Source organism: Dreissena polymorpha, chromosome 6 (genome assembly GCF_020536995.1).
Source record: "Dreissena polymorpha isolate Duluth1 chromosome 6, UMN_Dpol_1.0, whole genome shotgun sequence".
Classification (NCBI taxonomy): Eukaryota; Metazoa; Mollusca; class Bivalvia; order Myida; family Dreissenidae; genus Dreissena; species Dreissena polymorpha.
This window is the reverse complement of record NC_068360.1, coordinates 30134885-30157679: the sequence shown is the minus strand read 5'-3', so window position 1 is coordinate 30157679 and position 22795 is coordinate 30134885. Positions and strand designations below refer to the sequence as shown.

General features: G+C 33.8%; 1 protein-coding gene across 2 annotated transcripts; it reads right to left on the bottom strand.

The window, feature by feature from the left end:
• Positions 1–2744: 2744 nt before the first annotated feature.
• Positions 2745–21124, bottom strand: LOC127834923 (aldehyde dehydrogenase family 3 member B1-like). Of its 2 annotated transcripts, none has more exons than XM_052361050.1 (13): positions 20834–21124; positions 13504–13647; positions 12354–12449; positions 10508–10643; positions 9568–9653; positions 8920–9083; positions 8537–8663; positions 8241–8344; positions 7834–7963; positions 6372–6442; positions 6052–6176; positions 4861–4990; positions 2745–4288 (listed from the first exon to the last, which is right to left on the bottom strand). In XM_052361050.1, exons 1-13 carry the CDS (start codon positions 20849–20851, stop codon positions 4195–4197), a joined length of 1425 nt encoding a protein of 474 aa, XP_052217010.1. In that variant the 5' UTR covers positions 20852–21124; the 3' UTR covers positions 2745–4194. The 2 variants fall into 2 exon arrangements, with proteins under 2 accessions (XP_052217010.1, XP_052217009.1); XM_052361049.1 differs by lacking the exon at positions 20834–21124 and adding an exon at positions 15275–15439.
• Between the last annotated feature and the right edge of the window lie 1671 nt (positions 21125–22795).

Below are 22795 nucleotides of genomic sequence, written 5' to 3'. Positions count from 1 at the left end.
ATTTATCTGGGCCAAACGTGCCTTTTCACCATAAACACCGGTATTGTTACGATGGCCGTTAGTAAAATTACCTTTTATAAAAATCTCTCACAATTTGACTTGGCACTGTGAACTTTTATAAAGACAAGGTGGTTATGGAATCATGTAACATACTATTGGAAAACTCGAATTTTAGAGTACCCCGCACCTTAAGAGAAACATTAAATACGAAATAAAATTAACCTTTTTTTAAAGTCTCTCTTTAAAAATAAAATAATTGTAAACATATGGTTTCATCTTGTTTAGTTCGTGCGGCTTTCTAATCTTAAATGTGTGATAGCATAACATTGTAGCAACTTTTGTGCTTTAGCACACATAATTATCCCAAAATATGAATCATACAAAGTGTATAATAGCATGTCATTTGATCAAATAAAAGTCCATTTAAAAAATGTTACACATGACATTTCAGTGTATAGTGTTTTTATTTGATTATAATTAATTTCTTGATTTTAAGATAAGTATTTATTAAAGTCTTCCAATTATTGTCTTACCCCTGTAGTCAGATTAAAAAAAACGAGTGATATTGCTGACCAAAATAGGACTGATACAAAGTGTCTTATAGAATGTAATTGGGTCAAATTGAAATCCATTTATATAAGGTTACACATGACCTTTCAGTGTTAAGTGCTAATATTTGATCATACATATTTTCTTGATTTTATGATTATTTTTTGTGTAGTCATCAAATTATTTGCAGAATCCTCCAGTTGGATTTGAAAAAAAAAGTTTGTGACTGACACAAGACTCAAATTATGTTCATAATATTGGGGATTTGCATGTTTGTATTGGATTTTAATATGCATTAATTTGGTTGTGTCCATATATTGATTTATAAATTATTTTGGTTTGGGACCATTACTTACATGCCATTAAATAATCCCCCTCCACCTATTGTATCGATGATAGCCACCTTGCTTAGTTCAGCTAACACAATTGTTGGCGCTATTGCTTATGTCTGCTGTTGTTTAAGTTAATTTCCGGCCATGAAGTATATGTGTTCGTCTTGTTGTTGCAGAAATATCTTAGCAGTTTTACAACCAAAACATTATCATGCCAAGAAAAATTTGTCGGTAAATTTGGCTCATGCCAAGAAAAGTTTTCAATAAATTGTTGCTCAAAACTGAAAATCCGTCCATCCGTTTGATGGGTCTTTAGCAGTTACCATGGGCTGACACTTGCCACTTGTCCTTGTTTTATTAAGCTACGGATTGCAAGACCTCTCGACATGTGCAATACTTAGATACAGCATATTTACCAGATAAGCGCGACAGTAGTGACAGTGCACCATCTCTTTAACTTGATAAAAACGTTTTTTGTTGAGCATTTGTGACTATTTCCCGACATGTCTTTTAATGGATATTTTATTTTTATGTCGATCTTGACGTAGTATGGAAAGAAGTGTAATAATATTTCAATGATTATGACAATATATTGTTAATTTAGCATGCAATCTGATTTGTGTTTGGAATCTTGTAAAGACTGCTTATAGTACACTTAAACAGCCAATTATTAAGATATATAGCACAGAGACTTGTCGTTAAAGTGAAGGTATCGACCGAGTGACTTTTATAAATCTGTTTTCTATGTAGTACGTGCTTAACAAACGACAGAGAAACATGATCGGGCCCGCTAACTCAGTTGATAGAGCGCACGAATACAAAGTCGAGCTACCCTGATTCGATCCCCGGTCCTGCTACATGGCTTGCAAGAGACTTTGTCCTGAAATATTTTCTACAGCTATTCTTCTCTACCTCTGATCCAAGTACGGCAGTTGTCAGTAACTAACAAGTATGTGCACCTGTAACGTGTAAACCGATTTACTGATGAAAAGGGTGAGTTGATTAACTGACAGCAGTGATATGAATGATCAACTGTTTCTTAAAAGTATTTATTTTTTGGAACACAATCTTTCAATAGTCACTCTTATATGTTATTAAAACATTTTATCAAGCTTTCTATGCAACATAATGGCCATAAACATTTCTACGTTAAAAACAGTAATTTCCCCTGAATAAAATCCTTGGTAGGGGTCTCAATTGTAGAATTATCAGTTAATAATAACTATGTTTAATTAAATGGCTTATATATAAGTTTGCTTCATATCGAAATAAAATGTTAATATTTGACAACCCAACTGATTTGTTATATTGTAATATAAAATCAAAAACACAGTTTTGAAACACTACTGTCAAACATCTGTTAGATTAATCAACTGCAAATATATTATATACTCAATTCAATTGTATTTCTTTATTTGACAATTGTACGTTACTTACATCTTTTTAAAATCTTTTTCATAATATTCATATGTTACACATACAAAATGAGACATTGTTTTTAAGAGCACCACGCGTATTATTGTTCACCATGTATAAAATATCGACCGAGAGCTGACTTTTTGTAGCTGTTAAAAACATTTATACGAAACAATGGCTGATTTTAGTTTTATTGTTTTGTGATTCCACATTGTTTAGAGGGTCTTAAAACATCAAAGTAGTTAATATTGACTGATATGAATTCCTTTAAAAAATCTCAGGGATCAACTTTATTATTTTAAAATTACGCAACGACATCAGGACTAGCTAAAATTGAATAAGCTTTATTTTTTGGTAAAAGTGCATAGTACTAGGACTATTGCAATGTTATTTTCCGCATTCCAGTACATTATAGTGCGAGCAAAATAAACAACAACAAAATAATCATTAGTATTAAAATGTGTTTATTCAAATTATTATTATGTTATATGTATTGAGAACTATTACTAAACTAATTTGAAGCGATCTCACTAAACGATTAAAAAAAGGCCGAGTAAATATAATTGATCTGACACTTGTCTTTTGTATCATATTTGATTCAGTAAACTCTGACACTAAGGATATATGTTGATCTATAGGAATTGATATTGAAGTTTTATGAAGTATCAAAAACACAACATAAGACAAATAGAAAAACAAATTTTAAAACACTACGGAAAAAAGAAAATGTTTGCTTCAGACTTATGCAATTAAACGTTTTGGAAATGTTCGTGTCAATCAAAAACCACAAATAAATCATCTCCAAAATTATTAAACATCATCAGAGAACAGAAAAGGTCACTTAAATACTAAGCTTAACATGTATTTTTATTGTTATTCGGCAAATCTGCGTTTTATATATCAAGATTTGCTTGCAATACAATTAAATGATTCTATTGCAGTATTTCCACTAGATGACTGTTTAAGTGATAAAGCATTTTCCAGTCTATCAATATGTCCACATATATCATATGTCTGTAAACAAATAAGCCGAATGATTGTTTTCGTAAAAAAAAATTCAACAAATCGTTTATCTAAAGCAAGATCCACTCTGAACGCTGACTTGTTCGATTAAAAATCATGAGGAGCCACATAAAGTATTTGCAAGCACAAATCGTTATACAGTGAATATTTACGTAGTAATAAGATTATACTGTTTAGATTTTAACTTTAATATTTTCTAAACCAAATTAAGAAACAAATCCAAAGTTGCGATTACTAATTCATAAACACGCTTTCTTAAAAATGTTGTCTTTAAAATGTCTTTATTTGCTCTGGGAAAATATAGATTTTAGGTTATGAAATATATTTTTGCAAATTGTTAACAAACTATTGTATACACTATTTTTACCAATAAAGAAACGAAAGTCACAATTTAAAAGCGCATTTATACATAACATACAATGTAAACATTTGATTTCAAAGGACGGACAATATGGAAGCAATACAAAATTAACAATAATACTTGATGATAATTTATGTATAAGAAGCTAAATGGTTGAATATAAAACAGTCAAGCGACGAGTCCAAGTATTTATCAAACGATTGTATGGTATATTTTAATCTTCTCATTTCCTGCAGGAGCTACAGACAAACTCAGATGTAAGGACGTATTCAAAAATACTATATACTTTTCAATTCAAATCATGATAGCATTGTTATCCTTATATCGGATGTTCCCACATATCTTGCAAGTTAAATCGAAAGAAAATAAAAACACATCTTACACATTTTTAAAGACCAATAATGACAGCAAGATATACATAAAGAAAAACAAAATGTAGCTAAACGGGTTTAATTCGTTTTATACGAACTTAATAAATGTCTAACTCGTTTTCATTGGCAACTGTTTCCATGACTACCAGAACCATCCGGTTTTAGGCTGCTTACCAGAGCCTAAGAACCAGGCAGCCTTTGCATACTTGTCGTCTGTGTGTGGAGGATACCTCGCGCTGAAAGTTCATTAAAAGATAATTCACTACTCCATTCAACGATTTGACTGTTTTCGATTATAGCTTGTATGTTAGCACTTTACGGTTGCATCTTATTCTAAAATTTTAGAAATTCATAATAAATAGACAGACATTGACACTGACAATCATTTCAAATGTGGAAATACGCTGAATAGCTGTTCCCCCCCCCATCCCGTTTGCCAAGATTAGATTATATTAATAAGACATGTCTACTGCATAAACATGATTTAATCCTAACAGTAAAAAAGTCATAATTTCATTTGACTTGCAAGTTTGTTATGAGTATATTGAAATTTTATGATAACACTTTAACCAATTTATGCCTAGTGGACTCTCCCATCCTTCTGAATTGGATCAATTTATTTCTAAAAGTATGGATGTCTAGTATATTTATTTCTATATTTAGAATATTTCTTACAGTTATTTCTTTAAGCAAACAGCGCAGACCCTGATGAGACGCCGCATCATGCGGCGTCTCATCTGGGTCTACGCTGTTCGCCAAGGCCTTTTTTCAAGACACTAGGCATATATGGGTTAAAAAGTAATTTTACTCGTTCATTCCCTCCATCTTTAATTCTCGTTCTAAAATAGAACGCTTGTGTGAGAAGGTGTCAAAGCTGTATTTGCCATGGTAAGCACCCATACCGCTGTTTCCCACTCCTCCGAATGGCAGGGATGGTACTGAAAAAGATAAATTAATTGGTAGATTGCTTAACCCATTTATGCCTAGTAGACTCTCCCATCCTTCTAAATTGGATCAATTTATTTCCAAAGTTTGAGATGTCTATTATATTTATTTCTATATTTAGAATATTTCTTTTGGAAATTCCTTTAAGCAAACAGCGCAGACCCAGATGAGACGCCGCATCATGCGGCGTCTCATCTAGGTCTACGCTGTTTGCCAAAGCCTTTTTTTCTAGACGCTAGGCATACATGAGTTAAAAACCCACGGGTGTAAGTTGTCTTCATGAACAAAACGTGGTATTTACATGAACACGTCCGTCTGTTTAAATACAACTACAACATAAAACTGGTTGTGCATTTTAGTATGCGTTCTGTTTGAGACGGCAGTTAAGATCCATTATACGAAGGATATGGAACAAGCGAATTTTGTGATGCGGGTTAATGTAACAAATAATCAGTGTCCTCCAATCCGCGAACATTTGTTTATTAACTGATAAGTGATGAAATACTGAAAATTATATGGGGAATAATTCCCAATAACCTTCTCACTAGCCTGAAAGGGACTGTTTAATTATATTTCAAATAAATTTGAAATAAAGTTATGATCCATTTCAAGTAAACGTTCATCATAGTAAATAAAAAAAATGAAGTTATTAAAAGCCCATAAACACTCAAAATCAACGAATATTTCGTACAATATTTCGAAAACATAAGTCAACACATAAAAATACCAATGTTCCTTATAACAATAGCCACACTTTCAACACTACATGGGGTCTGGCAAGATTTAACAATATACAAAATGTTCTTTTTTCTTTAATGTGGTACAATATATTCAACACATGTTCATGTACCATGTTAGTGTTCTTTTAAAATTATTGTTTAATAACATAGTTATAATAACAGAACACTTCATTAGCAACTGGCAAAGCTCATCATTTTTTTCCACAGCACTTAACAATTACGAATATGTCCCATATGAACTGAAGTGCATGTCTCAAACGTACATGATTCACAGACATAGCTTCAATGAAGCAAGTATTAAATGCGATACTTACAATTGCACTGACTTAATGTATCATTAAAGCAGACGCTTCCGGAATTCGTTTCTTTCATGATCTTGTTTCGTAGTTCGGTATTACTGGAGAAAACGTACAGTGTGAGAGGGGTATTTCCTATTGGTCTGAAAGAAAATGGAAACTTGTTTTCTAGAGGTCTGAAATAAAATCTAATTCATTACACAGCGGTCTAAACTTAACGCAAACTAAGTAATTGATTTTCAATAGAGGGTAAATACAAGTATTCATATACCACACGTTTTGCACGGTATGCATTATTAAATCAATTACTATATATAATAAAGATTCTACAAGTATACCCTGTATTGATGAAGTTTATGGCAACATCTTCATTTTCAACAGGAATTATTGGCAGGATTGGACCAAATATCTTCAAGACAAAACATCATTATCAGCCGCAAATTTGTGACATAGATTATAAATACTTTCTTATATAAAATATTATCTTCTCTCGTGTGATAAGTGTTGTTAAATACATGACAAAGATACCAGTAGAGAGTAAATATAACGTGTTCAGCAATCTAACATATAAGTCAACAACATGTGTTTACTTTTGCAAATATTATTGATTTACTGACGACATAAATAATGAATTTCTTCAAAGCAGTAACATCGATACATTGGACAAATTAAGCCGACCTTAAACGAGTACATGAACACAATTCTTCGCTAAAAAAATAATTAACAGCCCATAAACACGTAAAGGGCAAGTATTTGCAAAAATCAATCGATGAGCATAAAAGTATACACAGGAAATAATGCAAGGCGTTAAATATGCTTATATAGGCTACCACATATGTCAATCCTATTCAAATCGATATGCGGTATTTTAAAATCAGTGGCTTTGGATACACGTTTGATATTAAAATGCAAAACGCCATACTTTTGTGAGTTTTGTTGAATGGGACTTAATCTCAAAACAATAGCTAGAAAAAACATTAAACTCTCCTTGACAAAACCATGACATGATTTGTAAGGGATTACACATACGGTTTACTGAGTTCAAATTTCAGAGATATTTTTTTTTTTGCATAAGAATTTATTAAATATTACATCGTCAACGCAATATTGACTTATTTAAAACAGGTTAATTCAAACTACCTTGAAAGGAAAACGCGCTTTATATGTCCGTAATGTTGAATGTATTGTTCTGTATACATATGCAATAAGTCATGAGACGTAATAAAGGAGTAGCGGGTGCATTGTAACGAGAATTTGTCTTCTGCCCGCACTATACATCACCTTGCATGATTTGGTCCAGTTGATGTGTCAGAGCGATACTTCATATTGTATGAGTTGGTCAAGTTTACGTATCCGAGCTATACATTATAATGTGTGATCGGACAAGTTAAATTGTCCGAGCTATACCTTACTTTACCAGATTGGTTCAGGTTAATATGTCCGATCTATACACGACCTTTATGATACGCTCAGATTAAAGTATCAGGGCTAAACATGATCGTGCATGATAGCGTCAGGTAAATATGTGAGAGCTTTACCTGACCTGGCATGATATGGCCTTATTGCTGTGTCCAAGCTCCGAATGTAAGTGCGTGATGGGGTTCGGTTAATGTGGCAGAGTTATACTTATCTTGCATGATTGGGTCGGATTAATGTGTCCGAGCTTAACCTCATCCAGAATGATTGTGTCAGGTTTTAGTTTCCGAGCTTTACCTCACCTTGTATGATTGGGTAAGGTTAAAATGTCCGGGCTATAAATTATTTTAATGATCGGATCAGGTCAATGTTTCAGAGCTATACCTCATCTTGCATGATCGAGTCGGAGAATTTGACGTCCACTAGCACAGTAGGAGAGACGTAACGCTCTTCATCTTTCACGTCACCGCCAACTGCTACTGTCCCGCCTCCTTGGATGCATTTCTTAACTCGCCTGGTAATAGTTTACAAATACAAGAAAATGTACGCGTATCGACATCTAGCTCGTAGGTATTATGGTTTTACTATATATATATTTATTTATTTATATTTATTTATTTATTTATTTATTTATATTTAACGTGATACTAAAATTGTTAGGCAGTGAGTATTGTTACAATCCTATCCTTGTAGTAATTTCATTGCAATTTATCCAGTATAAGTTCAGCTGTCGTTCACAGTGTATATTTTGTATATAATCAATACTGAGAAAAATAGGGGGAAAACCTTACTGGTAGTGTTTGTCAGACACAATACGACAAAAGTCAGGAGATTTGGCTGGTCCGTCCGGGTAGAAATTCTGCAGTGTTTGTTTTATAGCCTCTGTCAAAGCCTCCTGTTCAAATAAACATATTTACACGAAAGAATATTGACTTTTCCTTAAATCAGAAAGCGGATCGTAACAATATTCCATCATTTTAATGTTTGAGTAACAATATTACTTTACGTGTTATGATTATTTAAAACATACAACGATAATTAACTAAACACGGTATTATTCTTTATCTGACAATCTTGTTTCTTTAACCTGTGTTGTCTTGGAGCACATCACATAGTCCGGTGCCACACATGTCTGCCCTGCGTTAGTACATTTGCCCCACATTATACGGTTAGCCACAATACCAAGGTCTACACCTTCGTCAACATACACCGGGCTGTAAATAATGAATACATATAGAATAAACTCAAATGTAAATGATAAAAAATTAGTAATAAAATAGTGAATAATGTACTATTCGTTTTTTATAAATATAAAATGGATCCAAAGCTGTACTTGTATTTTTAAAACGGTAATAACGCGCAAACTTCATAATTGTAAAAGAAACAGTAATTAAAATGTAGGTTTATGAAAATGTACTTATGCATTTCACAAAATAAGCGACATAAACACTTCATAAAATAAACACAGACCTTTTCCCGCCAAGCTCCAATGTAATAGGGGTAAGGTGTTCTGCCGCAGCCTTCATCACGATCTTGCCCACCATGGAGTTGCCTGTGTAGAATATGTAGTCCCATTTCTCCTTCAGAAGTGCGGTCGTTTCTTGAATTCCCCCATTTACCACCTGAACAGCTTCCTGCAAGGCAATTGCGAGAATAGGTTTTATAATGTGGCAAAAACGTTGATGGCATACGTTGTTCAAACACAAAATTTTCAAAATGTGTTCAAAATAAATTTCCATTGCATGGCATGGTGTTCTGTAATATCATGAATCACATGAATATTTGTTGAAACATACCTCATTTTACAAATTCGGTACAAACGGTAGTGTTAACCTCAACAATATAAACATGACAGTCATTGCCTGCGCTTGAAGTTTAATCAATCATGCATCGGTATGAGTAAACAAAAGAAACGTAAAATGTGTAATAAATATACATCGTACATTATATCGTATTTCCTCTGATTTAAGTCGATGGGCCTTAAAAAATGTGTTATTCCGAAATGTATCACTGTACTCTTCAATAGAAAAGATTGTCAAAACATTTGTTTACTGTAAAATGTTTTTGGACGCTACCATACGCATGCGTGGTTCTAAGCCCGGGAGTTCCGTTACACACCTGATCAAGGTACTTTGGCACAAGCTCTTCTAAAAGTGCAGCAGTGTTCAAAGATATTTCAGAGGGTTTCAATACCACACAGTTACCTAAATAAAATAAACCAGATATATCGGAGAATGTCTGCCTTTGTCAGGACTATGAAAAACAATGGGTCATGATTGCACTGATGCGCCCACCTGTGTTGTTAATACGGCCTCTATACTTTGGTACGTTTTTCAATGATTGACACTCTGACCTAGTTTGAAAACACACAGGGCCAAGATTTACGAAAAAGCCTATATATAGTCAAGATAAACATTCGGATCAAGTTTCATAAATATTTAATATTTATTTGGCTTCAAGAGGGGAATCAAGGTTTTTCTAATATTTGACCTGATGACATTGAGGATGCACGCACGTTACCTAGATTAAAATTAATTCAAGATGTTTTTAAGATAAATATTGTGACCAAGTTTTAAAAAAAATGGATGAACAATGCAGCTTCTTTATTGTGTTTATAAACTAAAAGGTTTTCTAAGATTTTACTTTAAGACCTTGTTTTAAGGGCACTTGACCCACATTCGAACTTGGCCAACATATTTTTAAGTCTAATATAGTTTTATCAAGATTTGACAAAACGTGACGACGCACGGCACAATAATAAAAGATGACCATAACAGCTCGCCAACAGAACTTCGTGCTCTGGTAAGCTAACAAGTGTTGCTATTTCATTAACATTGACATTAATTATGTTAAGCTTCAGGTAAACTGGGGTCAGCAACGTGATTGCTATTGGCCAAGGTCATGAAAACAAGACTATATGCAACTAGATTTATGGACTTTATATCGCAGACGACAACAAGAAGGACCTTGAGGTAAAATACTGCAGTCATAATATACATATAATCTACATCAACACCGAAGGTCATAGTAAGCGCACAAGGTCAATAGGTAGGATTACCCGCTGCTATGGCACCAACCATTGGTAATATAGTCAACTGGACGGGGTAGTTCCAGGCACCAATTATGAGGGCCACACCAAACGGCTCCTTGCGAATGTAGGCTTTGTCCATCGTGTACAACAGACCTTTCTTTGCCTAAACATTGCATAGCAAAAATATTCGTTGGGCATGCATCATCACGTTGACCTTGTTCATCAATATCAACGAAAGAATAGCATAGCTCCATGATTATTGTAAGAAGATAGATTGTTGTAAATATCGGCTGGTCATTTCAAGAACTCGACAATATGCCTTTAAATAAAGGATACTATATACAACCAATCATTAATCGTGAAAAAATATAGCTGCTGTAATTTGTTTACTTGCTACTATAATTATATAAGATTTAATTCCAAAAATGATATATTGTGTATATAAATCAGATACCACATAGATATATAGATAAGATATAGGATATAGAGTAAGAGAGAGAGAGAGAGAGAGAGAGATAGATGAGATAGAGAGAGATGAGAGAGAGAGAGGATAGAGATAGATATATTAGATAAGATAGACTTGATAGTATATGGGGATGATATCGAGAAGAGAGGGGCTGATTAAGAGAATATAGAACTAAGTATATATAGATATATATTATAATAGAGATATATATAGATATAGTAATATATATATATATATATATATTATATATATATATATATACAAACATTTGAATGAGATTGTTCAAACATGAGAATCTGTGAACAAGACGTTGTTTACCATAAACAATGTTTCGTCCGTACCGTGAATATTTCAGAAGAAATTTAACGTTCACTGTTTCCAATTGAATAAGCATTTGTCGCTCTTTGTTACCAATCAACAACAAGTGTTACATCAAATGAATCATCTTAAAATAAAAAAAGATAGTTGACTGCTTTATCAAACGCGCTTTAATAGATCAACCAAAAGCTACGATACACGGAAACTCAAAGAGTATCTTAAGTATTTGTTGCGCTTTACGCTTTTAATCAGATACATGTGTAGAACTTTTAGACTTATATTGTACAACAATCTTCGGAATGTTTTACACTTGAACATATTTAGTATAGACATCCGGGGGGAATAATATTACAGTTTAAACCAGTAATTTACAGCATCTGCCTGAGAGATGTGAATATTGCGTGATACATATTGCCTTAAGTAGATATGGTTAGTTTTGAACAGATTTAAACATCTAATGCGGTTGTGTTGTGACTTATGCACTGGCATATATGGGACATTCAATTAATATGGCTCGACAATGATACGTTTAATATTGCTCAGTATCAACGATTATTAGCTGTTTAAACTGTATTTATTTTCCCACAACGCTAATGAATAAAAGACTTGATTAAAAGGTCAGAAGAAGAAACACACTCAAATAAACGAGAGTAAGATTTTTTAATGGCACATTATTTTCTGTTGCGCAGCAGATAACAACTATGTACACAAGACATGTACACTGTTAGGAAAATCCCATTCATCTGTGCATATTCGTTCATATGACACATACGAGACATAATATAGGTTATGTAACAAATACGAGTAAACATGTCAGAATCGACGTCAACTTTCATGCAAGAAAATGACACTTGATTTATTGTACCATACCAATATTTTTAATTATGTTTATATTACATTCCTCGTTCATATTAAGGTGTTTACTTAAGATTGCGAGCATTACATGTTTACATTTGAAGCGTAAATACTTGCTTTAACATATATATTATGAAAACTTAATTATAAATTTATACGCAAGCTATAAATAACAATGAATTAATATTGAAAGACATGTGAATTATGTGAACATGGAAACGAAGTCGTCAATACCTTTTTTGGTGTTGTCCACTTTTTCAACTTGTTGATACTGTCTACTAAAGCATTTCTCGTAAAGTCTATCTCAAACAGGAGCCCTTCAGATTTGCACTAATGACAAAAGAAAAATCAAAGCCTCGTTCTAAAAAAACTGTCCTTGAAGCATGTGCGTAAAATTTATCCCACATTAGCCGGTGCAACCCGCACAGGCTAATAAGGGAAAATATTGACAGTCTATACTCGATTTTTGTTTGGAAGATACTTCCTTTTATTGAAACATTCAATTAAAGCGAAAATTGTCATCACTGATTAGCCTGTGTGTGACACTTAACGCACATGCATTAATTCCCGTTTTCGTAGAACGTTGATGAAATATATTAGTTTACCATATACACATTCCAGGACGCTGGCAATAACTAGGCTTTGACAGTAGTCGGAGGGTAAACCAATAGTCCGCTTCGATTAAACCTGACGGAGACTGATAATTGACTGTAACTTTTCGTATAAACATATACATTATAATGAGGATGACCATGCGTGACACTGCGTGAGTTTAGATATGTTTTTAATTAAAGGATGATAATTTCAATAACGGTTAAACTCATAGCCTAAACACACTCGTTCTTAACCCCAATTAAATTACTGAATTCACTTATTTATATGAAAATACTATATACTAGTAATACACATAGTTCATTCTTAAAGCTCAGCGGCAGCATATCTATTAAACAATGGTCCTTATATAATAACGTTATACATACAATTCACCAATTTAAAATCATCATTTGTATTATACAATGTTTTTTGAATTTTCTCACTTGAGACGATATTAATTTCTGAGATATCGATTTAGGATGTACCTACTCGTGAAATGAGAACCGCTTGTTTTTTTTTATTAAAAAGTCGAATTTACTGCATGATTAACATGCATGGTAAAACACAATTAAAGCACATGCGTAACGCAACTAATTGTCATAATGTGTATTTTGTAAACTATTTAAATTAGCTACGCCTTGCGGGCTCATTAAGCTATTGATACATTTCGGTAAAAACAAATGGCATTTGACATATATCATCATTTATAAAACATAAAACATGGTCTTGTTTATCACATTACTACCTGTTCTACCTTTCTGCGAATTTATAGTATATAACAACTCTTCACCTTATTCAAATCTTCCTTCAAGACCTGTGAGAACTTTTCTCTGTTGACATCCAACATTTTTAGCAGAGACATCAGCTGTGCCCGCCTCCATTCTAACGACTTGGTCCGGCCGCTACGGAACACGGTCCTGATATTTTGATTGATCTGTATCAGAATAATATAGCTTCAGCTAAAGATAAGCTAAACAGTGATCCTACCCCGGTATTCTGACAGCTTTAATATGATGATATAGCTGAAGCTAAATATAAGCTTTACATTGATAATTCCCTGATATTCTCCCTGAAATGTTATAGGATATAGCTGCAGTTAAATAAAAGCTACACAAAGATCATTCCAGGCCACGCGAACGTGCATCATACCATTACAATAAGCGTGTCACTACGAAGACTTATGTAATCATCATTTTATATAACTCGTTCAATAGGCTCTCCGGAAGTGAACCTTTCTCCCTATTCTCTTTTATGAGACCGCAGATAACTTGGTTTTGGGGAAAAGTAAAGTTGAAATTTTTCATTGTTTGCCATCAAGATAGGGACGTCAAAAGCTTAACCCATTTATGCTTAGTGGACTCTCCCATCTTTCTAAATTGGATCAATTTATTTACAAAATTAGGGATGTCTAGTATATTTATTTCCATATTTAGAATATTTCTTACAGATATTCCTTTAAACAAACAGCGCAGACCCTGACGAGATCACGCGGCGCCTCTTCTGGATCTATGCTGTTTGTCAAGGCCTTTTTTATAGACGCTAGGCATATATGGGTTAATACCAAGAAAACCAATTATTTTGTCGCATGTGGTTGTTTTCCATTAAAGCGAATACATGAATATACGTATAAATAGTCAAATGAAAGTCTGCAGCTTTCATAATTCACGGAAAGATTGCTTGATGATTATGATTTCTGAGAAGGCTAACGCTTATATGCATAATGATGTTAAACATCAGCGCACACAACGATTTTACAAGATCACGACCATGGCGTTGCTACATGTAGGCCTTTTATGTCTTTGCTTGGATCGTGTTTTTCGAAAGCATGTACTTGAGTTTTTTGTCATTTAGCAAGTACTAAAAGTTCATGGTTGCAAAATTACGTGTAATATTCATACATTATCTAAGATAGTCCGATGGGATGACAATTCATACACAAGTCCGATGAAATGTTCATTGATATTTTATTGTGCTCAATAAAAAGGCCTTTTCACAGATTTTGGGCATGAATTGAAGTTTGTCATTACATGCTTTTTATTGATAAATGTAATCATTTGATCTAAATAGCTCCAGTAAAAAATCAAGACTAAAATAAAAGAAACAACAAAAAAGTCACCCTTATCTGGGCTCGAACCACTGACCCCTAGAGTTAAAATCTAACGCTTAGACCACTCGGCCATTCGTGCTCATACAACGAGTGATTTATTTGATTCTTTATATAAGCAATCGTCGTAGTGTCACAAAATATAACGACATCAACCGAACTCTCCAAATCGTTTCGCGATGCAACGCTTTATAATTTTCAGGTTTTTACATCACCAAGAGATGCATATAATTGATATTTTAGAGCATTGTAAATGTTCAGTATTACTGTTTCCTCAAACAGATCATAACTAAAACGAAAATGTGCGAATCAGATTTTTTTTATTTTGTAAATTTGCCTTAACATGAAAAGGCCCCTTTAAATCCTTATCATTGCGTTACATGTATAAAGCGTTCAATGTACTATGGACAAGAAGATATAAACATCTATATGTTTTTGATATCTATTACATACTTACTTTTTCAAAGCTTTCCATTCTTCTAATGAGTATATGTAAATCATGAGGTTTATCAAACTGCAACACCATTTTATAGGACACACCTATACACTATTTTAAACGTTTCATGAGAGCTTCACTGACTAAGAGCTATTTGTGGGGTTTACTGGAGGCGAAAAGGCGATTATGTTGCAGTTAGGAGTCAAGTGGTTTCGGTGAAGGGAAGTGTTAACAAACACTATTGTGTTGCCCATTAGCAGATCAATTACTGCTGTAGTTGATAACTCATATTAGCGCATGATGAGCAATCAAACAGTATACATGAATATTTAATCGTGTGAATAAAAAAGGAAAAACAGTGTGTAGTGTAATATTTTATTGAGCTACCTGTTAACGTTTGTTCAACATGTTCATATACACAAATTTACTTGCAAGTGATTATACATAAAAGAATAGTCATAATTACTTTATTTACTTTATAAAATACACCATTATATATGTAATGACATGATAACACATTAAACACTTGGGATACACAATATTTATATACATTTACACATACACATGTACTAAGGCAATCAATTTGCAAATGATACGGCACAAACATTTCAATATACATGAGAGTATAGCTGTTAACAATCTCCGTCGTGGATGGCATTAGCTGTTGTTTCGGGTCCAAGTCCTGCGATGTGGCTGCATGTTCTCAGTAGCTGTGTCGTGGCCATCTCGTCGTCTTCGTATTGGTCCCATGCTTCGAACAGTCTGCCATGTATGTTCACATTTTTCTTTCTATGTATTCTTGTTAGAAGATTTTCAGAAACCAGACGGGCTTGCAGATCCACAGTTTGTGCTTCGCCGCGAAGGAGTAGCACAAGTACGTAGAAGCTTATATCAGCTCTACCAGCTCCAGTGTTTATGTGACGATGCCATCCCTCCACGTCATTATTTGTTCTTATCACTTCGCGAAACACACTCCAATTAGTTGGTCTCCACACTGCTCCGTTGATCCATGTTTTCTCCACGTAGTCCAGTACTTTCTACACCGAACCCCCGACTTCAGTTGCCTGTTGGTGCAGTTGATTGAAGGCTGATTTTATGTGCTAAGCTGGTAAGTATGGGAGTGACATTACCTTCCGTAAGAACAGATACTTGACGCCTTTGTTGGTGTATGCAGTCGTCAACCCCTCGTTCATTACTTTCCTATAGATTCGCTGCACACAGTTAAAGACACAGCTTTTTATAACACATCCGAGGAACACGTCTCTGATCGCCTGCCAGGCAGCAGCTTCGAAATTGACCATAAACCAATCAACAAGAGGGGAATCCAGGTGGCGGTGAATGCTGGATAGGACTTGAATGTAGTTTTGCATGGTTCTTCGTGACATAAGAATATATACCATTGGTACCTGTTTGGTATCTTCGCATTTTCTTACGAAGGCATGAATAGTCACTATTTGGTAGAAGGGACGTTTTACCAGTTTGAACGTCCCATCTACAAACCAAAATAAGTATGAAAACAATATCGCTAATTAAAATATACTACATGCATTGGAATGTGATAGCAATGATGTATTTCGAGCTATTCACACCTATTAAGTAGATATGTAAAGGCGTAATCAACTATACATCATTTCGCCGAACCGGTTTAACACCTACTAAGGTAGGTATAAGTCTGGACAGCTTTGCTGAATGTCTCTCCAAGCTGATCTGGATGCGTAAGGCAGTTGAAACCCCTATGCCGCAGTATTTGCACCATACAAAGCCCACACATCAGAGCCCTCGGTCTCTATTATAAATTTGCAAATTTGACAGTTCTGGCTAATGCTCTCTGGGGCATTGCGACGAGCGAAGTCTGAAGGCAAATTCACAGATCCTGCCAGATGTCGTATGTTCACACCATAACGACTGACAGTAGACAAGAAAGACGTGACTCTCGGACTGGACGAAAACTCACCTCTGCACAACTTCCCAAAAGAACGAACTGTTTGTTAAAACACATACTTGGTTCTCGGATTGAACAATGTCGGGACTGAAATGCTTTACTGCAGCATTGATAGTCAAGGCCTCTATCTCGCAAGGTAGCCACGTCACTTGATGCTTCCGTAGTTTGACACTGAAGCAACCGGCTAAATGTAGGTTATTGTTTCGGTTAACATACATAGTGGCACTGACCGGTATGCTTCCCTGAACTACTGAGCCATCAGTAACAGTGCACGATGCTTGGCTGATCATTTAACATTATCAGTATCATGCAAACACTATTTCACGGCATTATTACTTGATGATAATGATTTCTGAGAAGGCTAACGCTTATATGCATAATGATGTTAAACATCAGCGCACACAACGATTAGTTTAAACCTATTTATTTAAGCTCGATTGCCTTAGGCTTATAAAAACGCTCTCGAGTCCGTTTCCTGGGCCTAGAACCAGTACTTGGTGTCTTTGGGGAAGATCTAAAGAACGCTCCTACGCTAGGGAATCGAACCCATGACCTCCCGGTCGCTAGGCGGACACCATATCCATTACACCACTGCCACCACAGAACGATTATTCAAGATCACGACTATGGCGTAGCTACATGTAGGCCTTTTATGCTTTTGCTTAGATCGTTTTTTTCGAAAGCAAAAAAAATAAATGTCCCAAAATGCTATTCAAATGGGGTGTGGGGTAAATCTATTTTAGCTCAAAGGAGACATCAACTCTTATCAATTATAAAACAACTTTTTAATTTCCAACTAGCAGTGCAACAAAAAGGGAAAATATCAATTAATTAATCAATATTATGAAGCAGACCTTAGCGAAATAACAACTAAATAAATATGTTACCTTTCTTTTTTTTCTTGACACAAGCCTCGTTTTAAGCATGTGATTTCTCGCATAGAAAACTAAAATCTAGAAAGTTTAAAAAAGAAGTACGCGTCTAGGAAAAACAACATATAGTTATAAATGCCGTAACGATTTTGCAAACACAACATACTATTGCAAAATAATCCATGTAAACACAATCTTGGCTATTTGTGTGCAGTATGTTGTTTTTTTACGTATACGCGAAAAACTGCATCGGGTAAAAAAATACGCTTTTACTGTATTAGTTTGACTAATGTAGCCTTAAAATTTTGTATGACTTAAAGGGAATCTGTCAATAGCGTTGTAACAAGTTATGAAAAGTAAATGGTGCACATGACATGATAAAGGCAAACGCGCTATTGTCGTAAAACTCACGCTACATTCCTGAGCAACAAGCATTATAATTTATAATTTTATTTTTAAAGAATGCACGCAAGACCCTGTTGTTGTGTATTTCGCCATAGGAATGCCTAGAAGGACGCTGAGTACATTTTACTTGTCATTGACATGTAATAGTCACAATTAAATAACATATATTATTTCAAATTACGGTAAAATTGACTATTACATAGTTTCTTCGTTGGGTTATCACTGGGCCTACAACTTATAAATGGTCTAGCTACATGTGCACCTAATAACACGGACATCGAATAACATCATATTTAAAATAATAAACAAACTCTCAAGATCATTGCACAATTAATCACGAATTTGTTTCTAAACGTGATTAGAATAATCACCATCAGATGCAACATTAAAGGTTTATAAACAATAACCGTCTTCACCATTTATATTGTTTAAAAATGAAAATAAAATACATGCTCATATTTATAATACTTTATCGAAAGATCTGTCAATAACTTTTATTGATGGATCTTTGCTTCAAAACAATGGTGGTGCGATAATGCTATTGATATATGTGGTTAAACAAAAAACGTGAGTTTCCAACCACTGGCGCCTTAATTTTCCAAAGGAGAACTAATTAAAAAAAATGTATTTTCAAGCAAGTATTTATCCACCATATCAACGACGAAATCATTGTAGTATTCAATCTTTGCAATCATTGAACACATCCAATAAAAAACTTGATTTAAGGAAGTTTCAACAATTAAACATGAAATTCAAATAAAATTCTGAACATTTTCTTCAAGTGTCTGGGCTTAGTTAGGCAAAGAAAATCAAACACTACAAATTAATACACTAAAGATTTTTGCAAATGTATTTCAATACCTTGAAATATTTGCAAAAATAAAGTTCTTAACGGTGTGTTTACATTGTTTCTGGCGCGTGTGTAACCCCCTGAAAACCCCGTTGATTCTGCACACTGTATCTGTTAGATCAGAGTGTTGCAAATTGTAACTGTAACAGTATAGGCCTTAACGTGAATGCATGAGCCATACCCAGTGCCACTCTGTTAGTATATACATACATGCCTCCGCAGTTTATTCAGTCTATTGCTAGCGCTCACCACATGCAAGCGCACTATCAAGTTGCCTGATAATATATTTATTAAGGATTTATAATAAACTTATAAACCATACGTGAAGTTTATTAAGTACACCATAAACAGTAACAATACGTATTATTCCAATAATACCCTAATAGCTGAGTCATGCAATTTTGTTAACATTCAATACAGTTAATATCTTAACACGCATTGTCATTCAAATAGTTATTCGGTTGTCAAATTAAGATTTTTATTAATTTGCACATTTCTTCATGTACTTGAGTTTTTTGTCAAGTACTAAAAGTTCATGGTTGCAAAATAACGTGTAATATAAATACATTATCTTATGTAACCTAGTCCGATGGGATGACAATTCATACACACGTCCGATGAAATGTTCATTGATATTTTATTCTGCTAATTAAAAGGGCCTGTTCACAGATTTCGGCGTATATTTAAGTTTGTCATTAAATGCTTTATATTGAAAAATGTAATCATTGGATCTAAAAAGCTCCAGTAAAAAATCAAGACGAAAATTAAAGAAACAACAAAAAATTAACCCTCATCTGGGCTCGAACCACTGGCCCCTGGAGTAAAAGTCTAACGCTTAGACCACTCGGCCATCCGTGCTCATACAATGATTGATTTATTTGATACTTTATATAAGCAGCCCTCGTAGTGTAACAAAAACTATCGACAACAACAGAACTCTCCAAATTTTTCAATCGTTTCACGTTGCAACGCTTTATAATTGTAAGGTTTTTAAATCGTCAAAAGATGCATACATTTGATATTCTAGAGCATGGTAAATGTTCAGTATTACTTTTTTCCTCAAACAGATCATAACTACAACGAAAATTTGCTAATCTGAAATATATTTTTTTTACTTTTGTCAATTTACCAAAACATGAAAAGGCCCCTTTACATCCTCATCATGAGGTAACATGTATAAAGAGTTCAATGTACTATTGACAAGAAGATATAAACATCTATATGTTGTTTTTTTGGGTTATTTTTTCTGCATACATTTTATATTTGCCATATGGTAATACATACATTCATATTCGATTCATATAAAAATCGCGCAACATACATAGCAACTTATAAGCAAGTACGCGTATGGTGTATATAGACATATAAGTAGTAATCCAAACAATACATACAACACATGTTACAAATTCAAATTTGGAAAAAAGAAAAGAAAACGAAAACACTGTATATACTTCATAGATTAAGGATTCACATTAATGGATATATGTTTTTGATATCTATTACATACTTACCTTTTCAAAGCTTTCCATTTTTCTAATGCGTATGTTTAAATCCGGAACTTTATCAAACTGTAGTTCTTCTTGAATACTCTGAGCTTTTATGAGAACATACGTACAGCTCAGAGTTCTTCTTCATAAGGTCAAATTCAATATCAAAAAATAATTTCTCAATATGTCGATAAAATCGAATGCAAAAACCTAATACCTCGTGACAAACACAATAAATGTTACCATCGACACAAATTTGCGTGTCTTAAGTGGAGAAATGCTGAAAACATACACTTGATAACAAACAGTTCGGGCGGAAGTTGAGCATTGTAGATTAAAGCGAAAGTAAAGGTTACACTGCACAAACTGTTTTCTCCGTAATATATAACGATCTGGTCTTATGCAAGCAGTTGATGTTGTATAGTGTAAACCTGTTTTTTTAATAAGGACACATTCTTATGACCGTATTATCGTTGCAATCGCATAAGTGACATGTTCAGTATCAGGTTGACAAATATCGTGTTAAGGTTTGCATTTAACCAAGTTTTTGATTTTTTATATATGCACAATGTGATGTTAGGGTAACTTTTACTATTTAAATAAGTGAATGAAATGTTTGAGTGCTGAAATGTTTCGATCAATAGATTTTCTAATGTCAATAAAGACAAAACACTCTCTGCATCAATTCAAATGTTTATTAAACACATTCCATATTTGTTTGTAGATATGAGTCTCGAGCCGCAATTAAGTAGAAATTTACTGTGACACCGGGTAAAGATAAATACTGTTTACCATCATGGCAGAAATTTAATCTTGACACCGGTTAAAGATTAAAAAAACTACGTTTTGATCGAATAAAAAATAATTGTGATTATTAGTTGTTGGAAAAATATATATAAAAAAGTTTATAAAAAAATATATTTATTATTTTGTTTGATTAACTATCAAGCTTCGGTAGGAAAACATGTTTTCACAACTTATCGCTTGATAAAAATAGGGTTACTGTTATCGGAGAAAAGGCCTTGCTAATAGTTACATGTATTTCCCATTAAACCGATGAGTGTTGCACTCATTACAATGGAGGTGTTAGCAACAAACTTGAATCTCGCAATGGTCTTATACATTCGTGTAATGCAAGTGAACAACTACTAGCAAACAGCAATTTTTGACAAAGAAAAAGACAGACTCAACAATGCTGAAATCATTTTATTTCACAATATTTATGCGATCACAACTCATTAAAACAGTTAAAATAGAACAAGATTTGTCCTAAACATTAACAAATAGACTTCACAACACTAACAATGTTAAATGTAGTCAGTTATATTTCGCCAATCGAACGATCGTGTAAACTAACGATCGTGTATGTAACCAGCAATAAATTACATCTTTTACAACTTGAAATATTTGTATGCCCTTTTGATATTGGCGATTCGCTAACATTTACACAGGCTAAATGTCTGTTATTTTGAATTCGCTAACATTTCGACACGCAAAAATATTCACTTGTACAGTATTTGACACATACATAGAAAATAGCGCATGCATTCACACACAAAAAGTAAACAAATGAAAAAAACAACAACATGAAATCTAATTTACAATAAAAACAAGAAAGCACAATAAGTGAGAATCAATTAAAATAATGAAATATAATGAAATATAAACACATAAAGCTGTAAGATTTACATATATTTCCCTTTTAGTGATCGGACTTAGTGAAATCGAAAGCCTAAGAACGATCAAGGGACACCATGCGCAATTAACGCTCAACTGGTCATTGTCGGCTCATTGTACACTACCATTTACCCCGGATACGGATAATACGCTTAAAAGCATCCGGCCAGACCCCGGGGTACTTTAAGTTTATTTTACGTACACCGGCCATCGGGTACTTTGTAGTATACTTTAAAGTATCAGGGGTAGTATATAAACACATACAGCTGATTTACACATATTTCCCTTTGTATGATCGTGCTTAGTGAA